Below are 19,320 nucleotides of genomic sequence, written 5' to 3' on the forward strand. Positions count from 1 at the left end.
CTGGTGGAGCAGCCTGGAAAATGCTCGTAACCCGCTCGGGGCTGCGGAGCACAGAGCCTGCATTCACGCTCGCCTTGCCGGTGGCTTTCCCGGGGCCGGCTGCGGAGAGGCAGCTCCGTGGCCCCTGTGGCCGTGTTGCAGCCGCTGTCTCCGTGTTGCAACCTCCCCTTTTCCCGCGGAGGAAGGGTGTTGCTGCGGCTCCACCTGCCCAGGTGCCGAGAGGTTTGTGCAACGGGCTCGGCACCCCCCGGGGCCCTCGCCTCCGCGCGCGCGGGGCCCCGCTTTCGCCTCCTCGGCTTCCTCCTGGCGTGTTTTCCTCCCTGCCACCTGCCCGCCTTGGGTGACCCAAAAAAACAACCTCCTCGTGCCACCGCCGGCACGGTGACGTCCCCGGTGCTGACGGGGGGCAAGGCAAAAACCTTCCTTCCCCCCCCTCTCCCTTCCCCTTCTTTGCGGCTGCTTTGCGCCCCAACCGCCTCCTGCGTCGCCTGGGCTGAGCAGTTTGAGCAGCTCGGCTTTGCCGTTTGTGATTTATTTAGCAGAAGGAGGAAGGAGCTGGGGGGAAGCGTCGTGTCCTCGCCGGGAGCCTGCGCCTTCCCGTGGTGGGGTTGAGCTTTGAGCTCTGCCCCCCTCCCCGGTGCCGCCGTGGTGCCCGTGGAGCCGGGCTGGCCACCAGCGCCGGCCTTCCCATGCGAACGTTCTCGCGGACTAAAAATAAGCCTCAAAAAAAAAAAAAAAAAAAAAATAAAATAAATAAAAATGTTGGCAGGCGGGAGAGGAGCCTGTCCCAAAAACCGCCTCTTTTTCCCCGGGAGGAGGAGGAGGATGCTCGCTTCGCCCTGCACGCACGGCTGGGGAGCTGGAGGCAGCCCCTCGGCGGCGTTTTGAGGGTCCCCATGCGGCGCTGGTGGCCTCCGAGGGTCCCCAGCAGGACGTGGGTGCCCTCGGGGAAGGGGGCAGCCCCCCCGGGAGCCCTCGAGGTGCCGGGTTTTGGCTGCGGGGCCCTTTCCTGGGGCGAGGGGAAGAGGAGGAGCCGCTCGCCTGGCCGCCTGCCCCCTGAATCATGCGCGAGCGTCGCATCGGAGGCTGCGGCGGAGGGGAGTTGTTTACTGTAACTCCTGGCCGAGGGCCCGGCAGCGAACCCCAAATGAATTCAAGCTGCCGAAGGAGGTCACGGCTGAAACAAACAGCTCCCAGGGCAGGAAGGGCTTCGTGCGGGGGGCTCGGAGCTGCAGGAGGGACAGGGTGGGCACCCCCAGGGTGCTGCCCGCAAGCGGCTCTGCGCTGGAATTCGCTCCGCCGAGCGCCGCCTTTCCAGCTCTGCAAAATCACCCCGAGCTTCGCGCCTTTAACCCAGCAAAGAAGCTGAAACCCCGATTTTTTTTTTTTCCGCAGGGGTCTGGGTGCCCTCCTACTGAGCCTTTCCTCATCCCTGCCCTCGTCCTCCCCTCTCCCCACCGGCCCCGTTTGGCCGCAGCCTCCCCGCGGGGCGGCTCTCCGCGCGGCCGCTGCCTTTGGGTCCGCGGGGAACGCTCGACAGCCTTTTTCCTGGCTCCGGGAGCAAGATGAGGAGTTGTTTTTCTGGCCGCTGGCCTGCCCGGCCTCCCTCTCCCCCCCCGGCGCACGCCTTCCCTCCCACTTCTTCCCTTCCGCTGCTGCTGCTGCTTCGGAGTTTGTTTTTAAAAAGTCTGAAACAAATGAGGCAGAGAGATTCCCAGACACCCGGCCAGCGCCTTCCATCCTCGCCTCCCCTCGACGCCCCCCTCTCCTCGTCCTTCCCCTGGGCTTGTCCCTCAGCCCTCCTCACCCCCTTTTCTGCCCCAGGTTGGTGCTGGAAGGGCAGCGGATGGCTGGAAGGAGAGGTGAGAACAGGGCTGCTGCTGCTGAGCTCAGCCTGGGGCCGCTCCGGGAGCTCCCTCCGGGTGCTTTGAGCACCACAAGCGGAGGGGAGGCTGTGAGGATGGAGGCTGGGGCACAGAGGATCGGTGCCGTCCCCCTCACAGCCCACTTTTCCTCTCCAAACGATGCTTCAGCAGTGTTTTTCCACGTCTCAAAGCCGAGCCTGGCACTCGTGGTCTCAGCTCCTGTCCCGCTGCAGGACAGCTTGGCTGGAGGGGACGCAGGGATGGCTGAGCCTCGGCAGGTTCCTGCAGCTAGACAGCATCCAATATTGGGGATTTGATGGGCTGGGTGCCACCAGAAATCCCCATTTCCTACCCCAAAGTTTGCTCGTCACAGCCCAGCACCCCTGGGGAGCGCTGAGCTCCAGCCTTCCTCCCTCCTCGCATCCTCCTCCTCGCTGTGGCATGGGGACCAGGCGAGCTGGGAAGCCGGGAGGTGGCAGCCTGGCATCTTTTCACTTCCATCCTTCAAAATCACCGACGGTTAGCAAGGATCCGGGGCCCTGGCTGGAGCTGGGAGGTTTCTGGAGCAGCGCCGGGCACCGCGGGGATGAGCTGGCAGCACCGTGAAGCCTGGCGGCGTTTTCTGGACCCGTGCACGGCTGCTTGCAGGTGTGGAAGGGAGAAGCAAAGGGCTGAGAGCAGAGGAAAGGTCTCCTTGCTTAGGGAAACGCTCCTTGGGCTCGGGTTGGGTCATAAAAATGCTTCTGAACCACGTTTAGCTGCTTGTGCACTGCCCGAGGTCTCATCCTGCCCATCTCGGGGCATCACAGCTGAACCTCAGGGGCTTTCAGCTGTTCTGGTCCTCAGCCTGGTGGCACACCAGGGTGCAGCAATTAGAGCCAATTAGCCAGAGACAAATGAAATCCCAGGCAGGGATCAATGAGATGGAGAGAGTGGGGGCAGTCCTGGGATGGGGCTTCCCTGGGAGCATCGGGGCTGTGTCCCAAGGGATTTAGCTGGTGGGGAGCAACATTTATCCATGGATTTGGGGCAGCTTTCCCTGCTCAGGCTGTCCAGAGCTGGTCCCACTTTTGTAGGGCCGTGCATTTCATCATCTGCACGGATGGGAGCCGATGTTTGGGACCTGTCCTGTGCCGTGCTGGGGCTTTGCCAGGTTCCCCCCCGTTCGGTTGCTGCGTTACGGGGCTGGAGCCTGCCGAGATTTCTCCTGCAATATCGCAAGCATCAGCACAAGCTCCCCGATGTCGTCGGAGCTGAGGTTTGCACAGCGCAGGGCGTGGTGCTCTGCCTATAAAAATAACATTTGCATTTTTATTTTTAATTTTTTTTTTTTTTTTTTTAACTTGAGCTGCTTCACTACTTGTGGAAAACAATCGCTTCTCGGCCCTGCGAGAGCGTCCCCTTTGCTGGATTTCCTGCCCACCCGCCCCTTCCCAGCTTCTTTTCCCCTCCCTGCGTGCAGGGCTCGTGGCGAAGCTGCAGCAGCTGCCTTGGCTGTGTTTTTGGGATGCCACAAGCCCCTCGGGGCTGTCTGTGTGTCCTTGAGTTACCGTTGTGCTCGCTCGTCCCCGTTCTGCTGCGCTTTTTGGAGCATCCCCCTGCAGCCTGTGCTGGGGGCGAGCGATGTCCCCTTGCCACCACCACCCCATAGCTCCCCGCGGGTGGCTTCGCTGGGCTAAATTGGGCTGCGGAGATGCAGGAGGAGGGGCAGCATCCTTGTGGCAGGGTGGGGGGCATTGCCTGCCCTTCCCACGGGGGTGCAGGTCGCCCCTATTTCTTCGCGGGGTTGCAGCGGTGCCGTGCCGGAGGCGGCCAGCGCTGCTCTGCGCTGACCTGTGGGGTGAGCTCAGCGAGGCTTTGGGTGAAAATCTCCCTCTGTGAGGGGTTTTGGATGCCTTGTGCCTCTGTATGGGCATTGGATGCCTCGATCCCTGTTGTCGAGGCTGCTCCAGGTGGTCCCGTGAGGACGGGGGAAGCCGCGCAGCCCGGCAGGATGGGAGCGCCTCCGCTTTGGGAAGCCGTGGTGTCGGGGAGAGGTGCCTGCAGCACCTTGGAGGCTCTCCAAGCGCGGCTAACTCCCAGGATTTCTGCCTGGATGACGGAGGAGGCTTTCGCAGGCAGCAGATGGGATGTGGCAAGCCCTCCTCGGCAGCAGGGCGCATTCCTCGCGGCGCCCTCCTGCGCGCCGGGGTATCCTCACCCCATCCTGACGTTGCCGTCGCTTTTTCCAGGGGTACGAGGCACGGGGGACCCCTCTCCGTGCTGATTCTCACCCCGCTTTGTGTCTCCACAGCTGCTGTGAACCCGTGCACCTCCCCGCGGGTGCCCCAGGCCGCCCCCATGGACCTGCGCATCGGGCAGCGCGTCGTCAAGCCCGGCTCCGACACCGCCCTGCTGGCCCTGAAGCACACGCAGCAGCTGCAGCACCAGCTCTTCCTCGCCAGCCTGCATCAGCAGCAAGTGGAGCAGCTCGCCCACCAGCACGTGAGGGTACGGGCGGAACGGGTGCTTCCAAAAATCCCCTTGTTTTCCCCCAAAATGGGTAGCTTGGGGTGGTGCCGGCAGTGCCCTGCCTCCAGGCTGGCTTTGCCTGGACTCCCATCTCTGACACAACCACCAGCTAATAAAGGGCTGGAAATCCCAACCCCAAAATAATCTTCCCAGGTCAATTCTTCCCTTCCCATGATCTAGAGAGCCTGCAGTGCTCCTCAGCCATCCCGGAGGCCGCGCTGATGCAAGGAGGCCACTTAGGGAGGCAGGTTTGGGGGGGGGAGTTTGTGTGTTCCCGTCCAAATTTCAGCCCTGCCAAGGGCAGCAGGAGGCTGGGGCCTCCCGGGACGCGTGGAGCGGGGAAGTGTTTGCAGCCACACGCCGTGTGTGCCGAGAGAGGAGCCAGCACGGCTGGACAGGATGCCTGGTGTCTGTGAGCTGCCACTCGGCTTGGCCACCGCTGCCTCTCTGCCCTGAAGGCACGGCTTACTCACTCCGCCAGCTAATTGGCTTTTCTGGGAAGCCTTCCCCGAAATCCTCTCGTGTCACCCAGAATAGCACCCCTCCCTGGCAGGCTCTGCGTTGTCACAAGGTTTTGGTAATAAGGTTTAGGCTGGGTGCTTCCTCTGGAGCCTGATTTTTTCACCTTCAGGGGCAGAGCAGGTTTTTGGGGCCACGGCCAGGCAAGCTGTGACCATCTCCTAGCGTGGAGATCGAGCCCTGTCCTTGTGGCTCCTCAAATCCATCTGGGATTTCCATCATTGCACATTTGTCCCGTTGCTGCCTGTCCTTTTTCTGGGCTCTGCAGAACCCGGCTCCATCTCTAATCCCCTCCTCTTGCACCCTGCGTGCTCCAGACTCTGCTGAATCCTGCAGCAGCTGTAAAACCCCCTTGCTGTCAGCCCCAGGATCACCGGGACCCCCTCCTACATCCTGCCACGTCCAAGAGGTGGAAGCGTCTGCCCCCGGGTGCCAGTCCCACTAACCCTGGCTGGGAGCTCTGGGGGATTCCCTGGGGCTTTCGGGGGGACTCTGAGCATCAGCTTGGACCACACGAGGGAGGCTGGAGGTGGTGATGCTGCCAGGTGCTTAGAGGCTTTAGTGCAGATGTGATGCTTTCGTCCATGTGAGGTGTGATAAGCTGCAGAAAACACAAACTTCTAAGCTTAGTGTGTATTTTTTCTATTTTTTTTCCCCCTTGTTAGTCAACTGTGATTTTTTTTTTAGCTCTATTACAACACACCCCAGCTACTGATATGTCAAAACAGGCAGCAGGCTGAAACAAACTGGTCCGAGTTTTGCAGCATCCCTGGGGAGAGCGTCCCTGGAGACCAAGATGTGTGCGGTTCGCTGTGATGAAACAACTTTTAACATGTTCTTGTCAGCACCAGGTTTCCAAAAATGACCTAACGGATGATTTCAGAGATCTGGCATCGTGCCTGGGGTGCTGCATGGGGTGAGGTCGGGGTCCTGTGGTGCTGACGGTGCCCTCTTCTCCCCCCCAGGTGACCATGGAGTCCCCGCACCGCGAGGCAGAGCCCGGGCAGCAGGAGCAGGAGCTGCGGCAGATCCTCAATAAGGACAAGAGCAAACGAAGTAAGAGCCTCGGTGTTTTCTGGCCTGTGGCACCAGGGGCTGCGTCTCTGCCCGAGGAGCCGTGTCCCCAAATCCAGGGGGATCACGGGGAGCGAGGTCGGGGTGTTTTGTAGCAGGGTCTCCAAATGGCAGGGACTGGAAGGGACCTGAAAAGATCACCCAGCCCAGTCCCCCTGCCAGAGCAGAAACACCCCGATCAGGTCACACAGGAGCACGTTCAGACAGGATTTGGGTGACTCCAGAGAAGGAGCCCCCCCAGCCCCTCTGGGCAGCCTGTTCCGTGCTCTGCCCCCCTCCCCGTGCACAAGTCCCATCTCGTTTTTAAGCAGAAAGGAGCTTTTTGAGCAGAAATGAGGCCCAGCTTGCACCCGCTGCCCCTCGTCCTGTCACTGGGTGTCCTGGGCAGGGCAGGAATTTGGCTCTGGAGCTGGCAAGCTCCAGGCTGGAGCAGGGTGGTGATGGGGAGAGGTTTTGGGGTGCCGGGCAGGAAGGTTTGCACCACGCAGGAAAGCAAACCCCTCGTCCTGCTGCGATCTCCCTGCGCCATCTAGTGCCTGCTGCTGCTCGCTGAGCTTTTGGAGGTGCAGAGCCCTTCTTCACATCCCTCTTCACACTTAGGTGCAGCCATTCCCGGTGTCTGTGAGCCTGCTGCCTTGAACCCGAGCTCTCTCAGGGTGCTGATGCTTTCCCCTTCTCATCCCTGAGCTCCTCTTTGTGTCTGCAGGACGTGGGCTGCTCTTCCCCAGGGCTTGGCGGGGCTTTTTGGGGTGCTGCAGACTCAGTGCCTGCCCTTTTGGGGCCGTGCCCGAGCAAATGCAGCTCCTGCAGATGTGGCAGCTGAGCAGCGCTGCCTACACAGGGCTTCCTTATGCAAGCTGGGAGTTAATTGTAGAAATTATTGAGCAAGATGTGCTTGGAGGTGCTGAGCAGCACCACGGAGGCGTGGAGCATCCCTCGCGCAGCCACCCAGCGCGTTTGCTGGAGCAAACGACCAAGAATGTGTCCTGGCATGGGTCAGACAGGGGAATGGGCCCTGGGTTGAGGCAAGAAAACCACGGGAAGCTCCTGGCAGCTGGGGGCAGCTCCCTGCAGCAGTCAGAGCTCTCCCTGGGGGTGCTCCACCACCGCCACAGAGCCGCGTGCAGGACGTGGGGCGCTGCTGCAGTGCCAGCAGGCCGTGGTGAGTCTCCTGTTGGGTGCTGTTCTGGAAGAGCACAGCTCTGTCAGAGGTTCAGGAGCCTCAAAGCCTTCCCTGAGCTGTCTGCGCTTTCTTTTTCTTGCTGTCTCTCCTTCTCTCCTGTCTTGGAGGTAAGAGCAGGGAGCGGGGGTGCGGGATGGGCAGAGCTGTGCGCTATCAGCTGGAAATCATCGCCGTGTGACGGGCTCGGAGAGCCCCAGGGCACGGTGCTCTGGAGAGGCTTCAGAGGGATCCCGTGCACCCGTGGGAGGCTTGTCGCTGCTGTACAAGCTGTGCTGTGCCTTCCTCATGCCGTGGGTGTCAGCTCCTACCTGCTCTGGCTTGGCTGCAGATCCTGAGCTGAGGCTCGCCCCTGCTGATGCTCTGCCTCTCAGCTGCTGGCGCTCAGCGAGGTTAGCAGCTTCAGCAGCTTCAAATTCACCACCTGGGAGCCTCTGGTTGTCCTTCTCTGCCTCTCCCTGCGCCCACCTTTATCTGAGACCCGTGCCAAGCACACCTGCAGGGCTTTCTCCGTGTCTGTGTGCTCGCAGGGGCTCTCCAGCCACCTTCTCTTGGCTCGTGCAGCCGTGGGGAGCCCCAGGGCCATGCTCTGAGGGTCCTGTGGGATGCTCTGTGATGACTCTTAGCCCACGGTGCTCACTGCCCCCCTCTCTGCAGGTGCTGTGGCCAGCACGGTGGTGAAGCAGAAACTGGCGGAGGTCATCCTGAAGAAGCAGCAGGCAGCAGCTTTGGAAAGGACCAGCAACCCCAACCCTTCTGCCATGCCGTACAGGTAAAGGAAGGGCATCCTCGCTGTGCTGTTTGACCCACCCGCAGCAGGATGGCTGCTCAGGACCCTCAAAACATTTCTGGTGGTGGGTTTGGATAAGTCAAGGCATTGCTAACCATCGCTTGAAGATCCTCTAACAAGGTTCCTTCTCCCTGCAGGTCTTTGGAGCCTCTGGATGCCGAGGGCCCTTCCCCTCCTGTACTCAGCACCTTCCTGCCCCCGGTCCCTAGCACTTCTCTTGACCCCCCGGAGCATTTTCCACTGCGGAAAACAGGTGAGGCTGGGGGCCAGCACCATGCCCCCCTGCTCTGATGCCACTGAGATCCACTTGCAGGGGCCAAGAAGTGGGGTGGCCTGGCCCCACCAAGCTGTTCCAGCTTTTTCCCACCCGTGGTGGGGCTGGGACTCACCCCCTTGTCCTCGGCAGCGTCCGAGCCCAACCTGAAGGTGCGTTGCAAGCCCAGGAAGTGCCTGGACCGCCGCAAGAACCCCCTGACCCGCAAGGAGAGCGCGCCCCCCTCGCTGAAGAGGAGGCCGCCCGAGGCGATCGGTGAGGATTTCGGCTGGGTGGGGATAACTCGGCTGTTTGGGGAGGTTGGGGTTGGGCTGGAGCTGCCTGGGATCCTGTGCGATGCCTGCTTTGGGTTTCAGAGGGGGAATTTCACATCGCAGGGGCTCAGCACGTTATCGGTGGCCTCCTGTGCACCAAGAGTTTTGGCTCCAGGAGGGCGCTGGGGAGTTGTTGGAGGGAGGGCGAGCTTTATGGGGCTGGGGCTGTGTGCAGGTGCCCATTTTCCCTGATTTTTCTTCCCGGCACAGATTCCTCCCCGAGCAGCAGCAGCACCCCCGTGTCCGGCTGCAGCTCTCCCAACGACAGCCTCCCCGCCGAGCACGGAGCCCTCCCCGCCGCCTCCGGCATGGCCCACGAGGTGAGCTCCTCAGCTTCCCGAGCCCTGCCTTCACCTCCCTGCTCTCCCACCACCCTCCTAGGCTCAGGATCAGCTAGCAAACCCCCCAGGCACTCCAAATCCTGCACCACAGCTGCCCCGGCACGGTGGGACCCCCTGCCCGACCCAGTGACACGCTGCCCCCCTCTGCGCCGCGCACCCGGTGCTCTCCTAGTGCATGCGCTGCCCCCCGGTGCCCCCGGCCCTGGGTTTTCCCCCAGTATCTGGCACTTGGCCACCCCCTTTCTGCTGCCCCGTGCTGTGAGCCCTGCCCTTGCAGGACACTGACGGATTGTGTTTGGTGCAGGCGCCCCTGGCCCAGCGCCTGATGCTGCAGGAGAGCTCCCTGGCCCAGTTTGCCTTGCAGGGCGCAGCCTCCCTTCCTGCCATCACGCTGGGATTGCCGGCCACCACTAGCGCCAGGGTAGGTAGCCAGTTTGTAGGAAGCCCCAAAACCTTGGACAGAGGGTCCCCGCAGGGCAGGGGAAGCCCTTTTTTTTGGGGGGACGGGGTTCCTGGGCGAGTGCCAGCCGTACGCTGGCTCTGAGGATTCGCAGAGGCTGCCCGTGGGCACGGGGAGGATGCGCCGTGTCCCGGTGGGTTGTTGATCCAGCCAGTGTTAGGTCAGAGGTTGGACTCGATGATCTCGAGGTCTCTTCCAACCTAGACAATTCTGTGATTCTGGGATTCCTCCTCCCTGCAGGGAGACGCGGATCGCCGCCCCCTCTCCGGCCTGGCCCACCGGGTGCCTGTGCTGAACGGGCCCGTCCTCGCAGGCACGCACTCGCCCATGTTCATACCAGCTGGCTTGGAGCAGCACGAGGCCGGGAGCCCCTTGTCCCCTCGGCTGCAGCCCGTCATCATCCTCGAGCCCTCGGTCACCCACGCTCCGCTTGTGGCTGGTAAGTCTCAAGTTTTGGGGCTGGCAGCACGGTGCGGAGCCTTGCTCAGGGTACAAGTTGCTGTTTTCCCATTATTCCTCCATGAGCCGGAGTCAAGGAGGTAGAAAGTGTTAATATTAAGAGGGCAAAGCCGCCCCTAACCTCTCCCTCCTCTCCCTGCAGTGCCAGGGCTGGGAACGGTCCCCTTCTCCTTCGCCCCCTCGCTCATCTCCGCAGAGCGCCTGTCGCTCCCGGGCCACCACAAGCCTCTGGGCAGGACCCGCTCGGAGCCCCTGCCCCAGAACCCCAAGGCCATCCAGCAGCAACTGGTGTACCAGCAGCATCACACCCAGTTCCTGGAGAGGCTCAAGCAGCAGACACATCTGGGCAAGGTAAGGCCTGGGGGCGTGCAGGAGGTGCTGGGCAGCAGGGTGCAGGATTGCAGCGAGGATTGCGCTGCCCAGATTCAGGAGCTGAGGGTGTCTGCTCAGCTTCGTGGGCTCCCAAATTCATCGTGCTCCTACCCGGGGGTGCCTTGACCTCCCCAGCCTGTTCCTTGCTGACTTGTGCCCCTTCCCCCGGGCTGCAGCGCATGGCCAAAACCAGCGAGAAGCCCCGGCTGCGGCAGATCCCCTCCTCGGAGGACATGGAAGCAGAAGGGACGGAGACGGGGGCTGAGGGCGGCGACCAGGCGAGGGCACGCGTGGAGCCTGCGAGGCCGGGGAGCAGCGGGAAGGAGCCCGAGAGGACGCAGAAGCTGCTGCAGCCTCAGGAGGAGCTCGTCCTCCAGCAGGTAGGCGAGGGCTGGCAGGGATGGGGGTGCAGGTGTTGGTTTTGCAGTTTGGTTATTTTTCGTAGCTCTCACTGCGCTTTTCCAAGACCCGGAGCTTCCCTGGCCCTCACCGTGTGGATTTTTAGCCTCCAAATGTTTCACTTTCTCCGTGTCCAACACGCAGCAGTCTCAGATCACTGTGGGGCTCTGCCTGTGTGGTCCTGCAGCCCCTCTGCCTGCTACACTGCCTTTTTCCAGGCCAGATTTGTGGTTTGCTGTGAGATTGCTGCTGGTGCTGCAAGCCACGCTGTGTGGGTAGGGACGCAGGCACCGCATCTCTCCCTCCCGTGATCCAGGGGCAGTTTGCTAGCACAGGCCGTGAGCTGCGGCCACCCCTGGTGCAAGCAGGGCTTGGGCATCGTCCCCAAATCGCTGGGCGTCGTCCCCAAACTGCTGGGCACCATCTGCAAAGTGCTGCACCCTGCAGCAGGGCTGCCCAGCACTGCGGGGCTGAGCCAGCAGAGAGCAGCAGACGCTGCTTTACACATCCCAGCTCCTACAAAGCACCTCCGAGCCCCCCAGTGCGGAGGGGGCTGTCGCATCCAGACCCTCCAGAGACCGAGGTTCATTCCTGGGAGAGCGTCCTCGCCCCGGGTGCTGCCGTGCTCACTGTCACCTCTCTCCATCAGGCGTATCTCTGGGACCCCTACCAGCGCATGCAGCACCAGCTCCTCAAGCGGCAGCCTCTGGCCGACCCCCCCATGGTCCCGACCGTCCTCGCGGGGCACAGGCCCCTCTCCAGGGCTCAGTCATCTCCTGCCACCGCCACCATCTCCCTCCCTGCCCAGGACACGGCCTCCAAGACGCTCTCCCTGCCCGTGCAGGAGCAGCCGACCAAGCCTCACTTCACGACAGGTAGGGCACGGGGGCGCAGGATGAACCAGCTGGAGCAGCAGCAGGGGCTGGGGACAGGATTTGGGGATGCTCTGGGGAACCCGTGTGTCCATCCCAATCATTCCTGGACCCCAAAATTCCTGGGAGCACCCCGGCTGGCTGCAGAAAGAGCAGAGCAAGCCGTCCCTTCTCCTTATCTAAGGTACCTTTTCCAAGCAGGACTTGCCATCCTGGTCTGTTATGAGGGCTCAGCTCAGCTCTCCTAAGCATCCAAGGCAGGATGGGTTCAAACATCTCAGGGCAGAGGCTCCCATGGTTCAAGGAATGTGTTACAGTCAAACTAAATAACCCTTAACGGGTCTTTGGGGTCCCAACAATCAGCCCCAGCCTCCGAAAAGGAGCAGAATTTGGCTTGGCAGCATCAAAGCTCGGCTGCCCGGTCCGGTCTCAGGCCAGCAGCTCTCCATGGGCGTTATTGCAGGGCTGGTTTACGACTCGGTGATGCTCAAGCACCAGTGCTCCTGCGGAGACAACAGCAACCACCCGGAGCACGCGGGCAGGATTCAGAGCATCTGGTCCCGGCTGCAGGAGCGGGGGCTGCGCAGCCAGTGCGAGGTGAGCGGCGGGGGGAGGACACTGGCATGAGCTAACGCTGTGGTAGGATGCCCTGCTCCCTGCTCCCACCTCCATCCCTGTTATTCCCAGAGCTTCCCAGCCTGTTTTCCACCTCCAGCCAGGCAGCAAAGCTTTTGGGAGGGGGTTTGGACTCGGTTGGTGCTGGCTGTGCCAAACTGGAGCGATTTGGTCTGACCGTCCCCGGGGCAGATGGCAGCTTGCTGCGTTGGAAAACGGGTGTAATCCCTGCTGAAACGGGGCTGAGGGGTTTTGCCAGCTTGGTGGGGCATCAGTGTCAGCTCCAGCCTGTTAGAACTGTAGGAAAATAGCGCTGCCATTCCCTACCCCATCCTCTCCTGGCCACCCGTGGGGTTGATACACGTGGGTGGGGGATCCCGGGTGTCCTGTCCCGGGGCACCTCGGTCACAGCCCGTGTCCTGCAGTGTCTGCGGGGACGCAAGGCCACCCTGGAGGAGCTGCAGTGCGTCCACACCGAGCGCCACGTCTTCCTCTACGGCACCAATCCCCTCAACCGCCTGAAACTGGACAACGGGAAGCTGGCAGGTGAGCCCCCCATCCGCAGCCGGCGGTGCCCCCCCCCGTGCCGTGCGCCCCTGGCCCGTGCCGGTCCCCTCCCCAGCTTTGTGGCTGTGATGTCCTCACTGTCCCCTCCCCGCAGGGATCCTGTCGCAGAGGATGTTCGTCATGCTGCCCTGCGGAGGGGTGGGGGTAAGTCCTTGTTCCCTGTTCGGGGCTTTTTTTTTGGATGGGGGATGTTTATTCTGTCCCCACCAAGGGCCTCTCGTGGGCTGGAGTGAGGAAGGAGCTCCCAGAGCTGTTGGGCTGTGCTCGGTCCCCATCCCTGCGTGTCCGTGGGGTGACCGAGGGAGCTCAGAGCATGGAGATGCCCAAGGGTTGAGGCTGTGTCTGTCCAGAGCCTCCCTGCAGGGAGATGGAGCTCAGCCCAGGCAGCAGCAGCCCAAATGTGGAGCCGTGGGCACAGCAAAGTGTCCTCTCCTTGTGTCACCAGCTTCCCTTGCGTGGGAGCAAGACGCTGTCGCAGGGCTCCCCCCTGTCCTCAGGATGGTTTTGGGTATCCCACCCTTGAACCAGGCCTTTTGAAGCCCCTTCCTCCAGGGCACCCAGCCCCCAAAAGCCCCTCGTGGCCTTGTTTAAGAGCCGGGGGGGTTAGGAGGGAGCACGCCGTGGCTTCCACCCAGGGTGCGAGCAGTGGCGTGGGGATGGCAGCAGCTTGCCCCTTCTCTCCAGACACTTCTGTGGCCTCTCCTCTCACAGCTTGCTGCCCTGGTTTCTCTCCATTCACTGCAGTCTTCTTTCTTCCTCTCCCCCTGTCTCTGTCCTCCTCCTCCTCTCTCTTTCTCTCTCTCTCTTTCAGGAAGGGTCTCACTCCATGCCTTCCTGCTGCCTCTTCTGGTTCTTCTCCTCCCCTTGCCCCCGCTGCTGGGCATCAGCTCTTCTCAGCCCCGTTTGCATCCACTTTCCCTGCTCTGCCTCCCCCCCTGCCCTCCTCCTGTCCTGCCTGAAGGCGGGGGGGGGCTGGAGCTGCCCCCTCTGCGGGCAGAGGGGAGCCCTTGAGTCGCACACATGGAGTTGATCAGAAGAGACTCAAGTTTTCCGGCTCTGGCTCGGCCCTTGACGTGATCCTGATCAAACCAAGATGTTGGGTTAAACAATAAAATAAGATAAAGAAGGTAACCAGCGTTTTCTCAGTCACTCCTTCCAGCCCCCCGGGTGCAGGGGTGTGAGATGCTCTGTGCGGAGCTTGGATGTGGGGCTGGGGTCTGCAGAGGAGCTGCCACCCCCGGCCGGTGGCACCGGGGAGCCACCGTGGAGCTGGGCAACTTGTCCCATGGCACGCGAGGTGCCCTTGGCTCCACGATGCCCGGGACTTCATCCCCAGCCCTGAGCAGGGTGGCTGGCAGAGAGCGTGGGTTCCCCAACCGAGGCATCATCTGTGAGTGCCCCTATCCCTGTCCCTGTCCCCGTCTGAGTGTCACCTTTCTTGCAGGTGGACAGCGATACCATCTGGAACGAGCTGCACTCCTCCAACGCCGCCCGCTGGGCCGCGGGCAGCGTCACCGAGCTGGCCTTCAAGGTGGCCACCAGGGAGCTGAAGGTAGGTGGCCTCACCTAGAGGGCTTTGGGGGGCTCGCCAAGCCCCCTCGTGCCCCTGTTGGAGGACCGTGTGGCCCCACGGTGAGGCGCTGGGGGCAGTGGCGCTGATCTCCTTGTGTTTGTTTCGTCCCCAGAACGGTTTCGCTGTGGTGAGGCCGCCCGGACATCACGCGGATCCATCCACTGCCATGTGAGGGTCCCTTCCCGAGGCACGGTGGGGTTTGGGCGGCCCCACAATCCCCGTACCTTTAGAGTTTGGACAGCCTTGCTGGGAAATCACTGATTGCTCCAGATTCATTGCCCTGGGACCCTGCTGTGTCCAGGGAGAGGGGAGGGGGCAGCCCACCCGTTGGTGCTGGGAGGGAAGGGTGCTTGGGGTGCTCGGGGTGCCCCGGGTGTTGACCAGCTCCCTTTTTGCAGGGGATTCTGCTTCTTCAACTCTGTGGCCATCGCCGCCAGGCAGCTGCAGCAGAAAGGGAAACTCAGCAAGATCCTCATCGTGGACTGGGTGAGTCGCTCCCAGCACGTCCCAGTTCCTCACCAGAGCATCCCAGCTCTGCTTCGGAGCTGGAGCTGGGAGCAGAGAAACCTCCTCCTTGGGGTCTGGCTGCGGGAATGTGGCTGCAAACCCCTCCCCAGGACCAGATCTGGGGGCAGGGAGCAGGGATCCACGTGCTCAGCTCCCGGGCCACCCTTGAGGCTATTTAAGAGCGCTCCCCCAACTCCTTTCTCCCCCCAGGATGTTCACCATGGCAATGGGACCCAGCAGGTCTTCTACAGGGACCCCGACGTTCTCTACATCTCCTTGCACCGTCACGATGATGGGAACTTCTTCCCCGGCAGCGGGGCCGCCGACGAGGTGAGAAGCACCCGGGGGCCGTGCAGCTCTGTGTGGGGGGGCAGCTGCTTGATTTAGGGCTTCTTGCAGGGCTGGGGTCTCGTGGGGCATGGGGTTTGGTGAAGTGTGGGGCTGCCCGTCCCTCGCTTGGGGCTGGGAGGTGGTGGAGCCTGGCCACAGCACCCTGCAGGCTGCATCCTGCCCCTCACCATCATCTTTACTCTCTCGTAGGTTGGTGCTGGCCCCGGTGAGGGATTTAACGTCAACGTAGCCTGGACTGGAGGGCTCGACCCCCCCATGGGTGACCCTGAGTATCTGGCAGCTTTCAGGTACTGCTCCTCGTGGTCCTCTGCCTTTCCCTTGGCTTCAGGCTGAACCAACGCTTAATTTCTAATGTTATTTGCTTTTTGTTTGTTTGTTTGTTTTTATTTTTCAACCCGACAGGACGGTGGTGATGCCGATTGCACATGAATTCTCCCCCGACGTGGTGCTGGTGTCGGCCGGCTTCGACGCGGCCGACGGCCACCCGCCACCCCTGGGCGGCTACAAAGTCTCTGCTAAATGTAAGGAGGTGGAAGCAGCTCGGGGGGCTCTGAGCAGCCTCTTTCCCCTAGGCTTTGGGGCTGGCAGCTCTCCAGGGAGCAGGGGATGAGCCCTGGGTTGTAGGGGCACAGCAAGGGAGAGCCACGATCCCAGTATTTTGGGCACAGGGGGCTGACGGCCGCCCCTTTTGGGCTTCCTCTGCAGGCTTTGGCTACATGACGAAGCAGCTGATGAGCCTGGCAGGGGGAGCCATCGTCCTCGCTCTGGAGGGTGGCCACGACCTCACGGCCATCTGCGATGCGTCCGAGGCCTGCGTGTCAGCCTTGCTGGGCAACGAGGTGAGAGCTGGGGCTGGACGGGGGCCGATTGCGCTCCCATCCTGTGGTCAGGACCCCATGGGCGCACCCGGAGCCACGGGAGCAGGGTGGGAGCCCTACGAGGCAAAGCTTGGTGCAGGTTGTGGCTGTGCGGCCCCAAACCAAACCCTGGGCACTGCTCCTTCCCCCTGACCCCCTCATCTCATCCCTTGGCAGCTGGACCCTCTCCCAGAAGAGAGCATGAGGCAGAAACCCAACGCCAACGCCGTGCGCTCCTTGGAGGCGGTGATCCAGGTCCAAAGTGAGTGTCCGGAGCGAGGATGAGTGAGCAGGGATGGCCCAAATGTCAGCTTTTCCTCCTGGGGGACGCTGCATTCAGGACCCTGGGGGGGAGCCCTCCATCCTCTTACCCCCAGGAGGGTGATGCCCCACTCACAAGGGAAGCCCGGAGACCCCCGTGCCAGCCCCTTCCCTGACGTTTCCTTCTCCCGCAGGTAAATACTGGGTGGCCGTGCAGCGTTTTGCCTCCAAGCTGGGCTGCTCCTTCCTGGAGGCGCAGCACCACGAGGCAGAAGAGGTGGAGACCGTCACAGCCTTGGCCTCCCTCTCGGTGGCCGTGATGGTGGAGAAGAGGTGATGGGTGATGCTCTTTGTCGGCCCGGGGACGTGCGGGTGCCCCTCGTGTGCCACCAGGCTCTGAGCCTTGGCCTTCACGGGGGTTGTGCTGCGGAGGGGAAGAGCAGGTCTCCTCCTCATCTCACGTGCCAAATTTCTCCGTTTCAGGCCCCAGGACGAGCCGATGGAGGAAGAGGAGCCCATGAACCAGTGATGAGCGGTGATCTTCTCTGCTCCCCTGCTTCCAGGACGTGGCTGGACTCTTCCTGAGCCCAGCGCTCGCTCTTCGCTCCTGGCTTCCCGTTTGCCACGTCATTCTCACTCCCCGAGCCACGGTCCTGAACCGGCCCGGACCTTTGGCTGCCGCCTCTGCAGGGCTCCCAGAAAGGATGCTCCCACACAGCCCCCCGGGAGCCGTCCTCCCGCTGGGGACGGGTGGAAAACCACAACCTCCCTCTGCACGGCGCCGCCTCGCACACCGAGACCGTGCCTGCAATCAGTCCCCAACCTTCAGGACCTGAAACCCCTCCTGGGGACACACGAGAGGCCTCCACCCCTGCTCTTTTGGGCTCTTCCTCGCCTTTGGGGCAGGGGGTGGGTGTTGGGATGGATGCTGTGGTCATGCTGTGGTTGTTGGAGCCGCCGTCGGGACTGTATCCAGAGCTCCTTCCAGCCAGCCATCCCCTGGAGAAGCAGCCCCGTGTCTTGCTCGAGAGGGACAGGCTCCCCGTGCCTTCTCTGAAAGGATTCCTGGCCTCCTCCAACTCGCCTCGTGCCCGGGGCAGAGCAAGGGCTGGAGGGGCTGCAGCGCCCAGGGTCGCACCCCGGGGGACATCCTAACCACTAACCAGAGCGCGACCCCTCTGGTGCTGGGGCTCTGATTTGCACTATATACATAGGAGATGTGCTAATGTGAACCTGACCTCCTCTTCTTTCCATGGGAATTTCGGGAACAAACACCTCGTCGTGGGGACGTTACCAAGGTGCCTTGAGCCCTTTCCAGCACCCCGCTGCCCTGTGGCACTGCAGACCCCGGCTGTCTTCCAGCCACCCCTTTGGTTTGGGGGGGGGGGGCACCCGGTGCCCACCCTCGCCGTGGCTGCACCCCCAGCTCCCCCTGCGCCCCCCTGGGCTCCTCCGTCTGAGATCGAGTCCTGGTCACCCGCTGCTTGGTGCTCAGCTCCCCGGGGATGCCTCAAGCCCCAGTGCCTGTCCCCTTCCAGGTTATTTTGGGGTGACAGAGGTGGGGTCGTCCCCCACCCCCCAAAAATGATGTCTCCATCTGAATTCTCCTTCTTATCTCGTCCTTATCGGGTCCCCGCTCACGCTGGTGGTGTCACAGCGCGGGGGGCTTTGGGGATGGATGGGGTGCTGAGCTCAGGGGGTGGCCAGGCTCCATCGGCAGGCACAGGGAGGAGATTTTGTAAAAAAAAACAAAACAAAACAGAAACAAAAAACTTGGAAAAATAAACATTTCTGTGTCTCAAACTGCCCAGAGCTGGGGTCCAGCAGTGCCAGCTCGTGGCACGGAGGGTGGGAGGGGGGGCTTAAGGATGTGGGGAGAAGCCATCGTGGCACGGGCTGTGCACCCCCCCTCACTGGGGTTGAAAAGCTCCCCAAAACCTCTCCAGAGCCTGGCGCGGTGGGTGCTGCCCCTCCATCCCATCGGTGTCCCCCCTGGGGTGGGCTGTGGGGGGGGGTCCCGCTGCTTCTCCAGCCTTGGGACGTGTCAGCGTGTCCCCAAGCTGGGGCTGCCACCCCAAATTGATCCTGGGGCAGCCTCTGCAGCCCCTCGCTGCCCCCCTGTCCCCTTCAGCATCCCGGGGACACGCTGCAGCCCCTCTGGCTGCATCCATCCCCTTCCCAGCTCCGTCCCAGCCACGTCCCACCTTTCTCCCCACGGGTCCCAGCTGAACTCGTGCCACATGGCATAAAACAGGCCATGGTTGGAGCCAACAGTGAATTTTGGCTGGTTTTTTCCCTAGTCTCAGCACTGGGGGCACCTTTGTACCCCAGGACAGAGCTGCAGGGGAGCTCAGCCGTGCGCACCAGCACTGCCCCGAAGCAGAGCGATGAGCCCCAAAAAGAGCTGCTTGGCTCCCTTCTAAACATCCTCAGCCACCCATTCAAGGTTTTCAGCTTCCCTTTGGTTTCCTGCCCCGAAACCAAAAGGGGAAAAGCAAGAAAAAAGCTCGTGAATTCAAAAACTCAACCTTCCCAGGTGCCAGCGCCCAGCTGGGAGCTCCTGGCCTGGGATCCGTGATCTGTAGCCCCCAAATCCTTCACCCCGTGCACCCCGCTTGGTAGGGTCACCCAAAATTGAAGCCGAAATCCTCCGCATTTTGCTGCCTTGCAGCTGCTCTGCCGAACAGCCCAGACTGAACAAATTACCCCAGGTAAGTCCACAGCTGAGCCTCTTGGGGAGCATCGCAGTGATCACAAAGCCAGGCCGGCTGCTTCTCCTAGAGCTGGTCCTGGGGACACCGGGGCTGGAGTCAGAAACCCCCAAATTAGCACTTTTTTTCAGAGCAAACTCAGCTTTCTTGGCACCAGCCCCTCTCCCCGTGGGGTAGCACCGCCTCACCCCATAAGCATCCCGTGCAGGGGAGCACGGAGGAGGTGATGGGGCAGCTCCTCGGCAATGTTACCTTTCAATATCTATTTTTTAAAGATATCAAAAGCCCTTTTTATAAAAAAAAATCAGAAATCAAGGCTGGAAGCCTGAGCCTCCACTGCGCAAAGAGGTATTTGCCTTTATTTTTAAAGCACGTTTTATTTTTTTGAAAGAAAGTTTATATTTCTAAAGGTGGTCTCATTTTTTTTTATTATTTTTTATTTTTACTT

At 61.7% G+C, this 19,320-nt stretch overlaps 1 protein-coding gene across 1 annotated transcript in view; it reads left to right on the forward strand.

Moving 5' to 3' along the window:
* Positions 1-18,051, forward strand: part of HDAC7 (histone deacetylase 7) — a 71,019-nt gene extending 52,968 nt beyond the window's left edge. The window contains exons 2-24 of the mRNA XM_032204911.1: positions 4,159-4,355; positions 5,861-5,951; positions 7,807-7,921; positions 8,077-8,192; positions 8,346-8,468; positions 8,738-8,847; positions 9,569-9,767; positions 9,930-10,138; positions 10,336-10,539; positions 11,208-11,433; positions 11,894-12,027; positions 12,471-12,591; positions 12,707-12,756; positions 14,057-14,164; positions 14,298-14,353; positions 14,584-14,671; positions 14,903-15,022; positions 15,233-15,330; positions 15,446-15,564; positions 15,749-15,882; positions 16,078-16,162; positions 16,356-16,494; positions 16,645-18,051. Coding sequence (XP_032060802.1) covers positions 4,159-4,355; positions 5,861-5,951; positions 7,807-7,921; positions 8,077-8,192; positions 8,346-8,468; positions 8,738-8,847; positions 9,569-9,767; positions 9,930-10,138; positions 10,336-10,539; positions 11,208-11,433; positions 11,894-12,027; positions 12,471-12,591; positions 12,707-12,756; positions 14,057-14,164; positions 14,298-14,353; positions 14,584-14,671; positions 14,903-15,022; positions 15,233-15,330; positions 15,446-15,564; positions 15,749-15,882; positions 16,078-16,162; positions 16,356-16,494; positions 16,645-16,690 — 2,888 coding nt within the window. The 3' untranslated portion in view covers positions 16,691-18,051. The remainder of the gene's footprint in view (positions 1-4,158; positions 4,356-5,860; positions 5,952-7,806; positions 7,922-8,076; positions 8,193-8,345; positions 8,469-8,737; positions 8,848-9,568; positions 9,768-9,929; positions 10,139-10,335; positions 10,540-11,207; positions 11,434-11,893; positions 12,028-12,470; positions 12,592-12,706; positions 12,757-14,056; positions 14,165-14,297; positions 14,354-14,583; positions 14,672-14,902; positions 15,023-15,232; positions 15,331-15,445; positions 15,565-15,748; positions 15,883-16,077; positions 16,163-16,355; positions 16,495-16,644) is intronic.
* Positions 18,052-19,320: the final 1,269 nt, after the last annotated feature.

This window comes from Aythya fuligula, chromosome 29, assembly GCF_009819795.1.
Source record: "Aythya fuligula isolate bAytFul2 chromosome 29, bAytFul2.pri, whole genome shotgun sequence".
Taxonomy (NCBI): Eukaryota; Metazoa; Chordata; class Aves; order Anseriformes; family Anatidae; genus Aythya; species Aythya fuligula.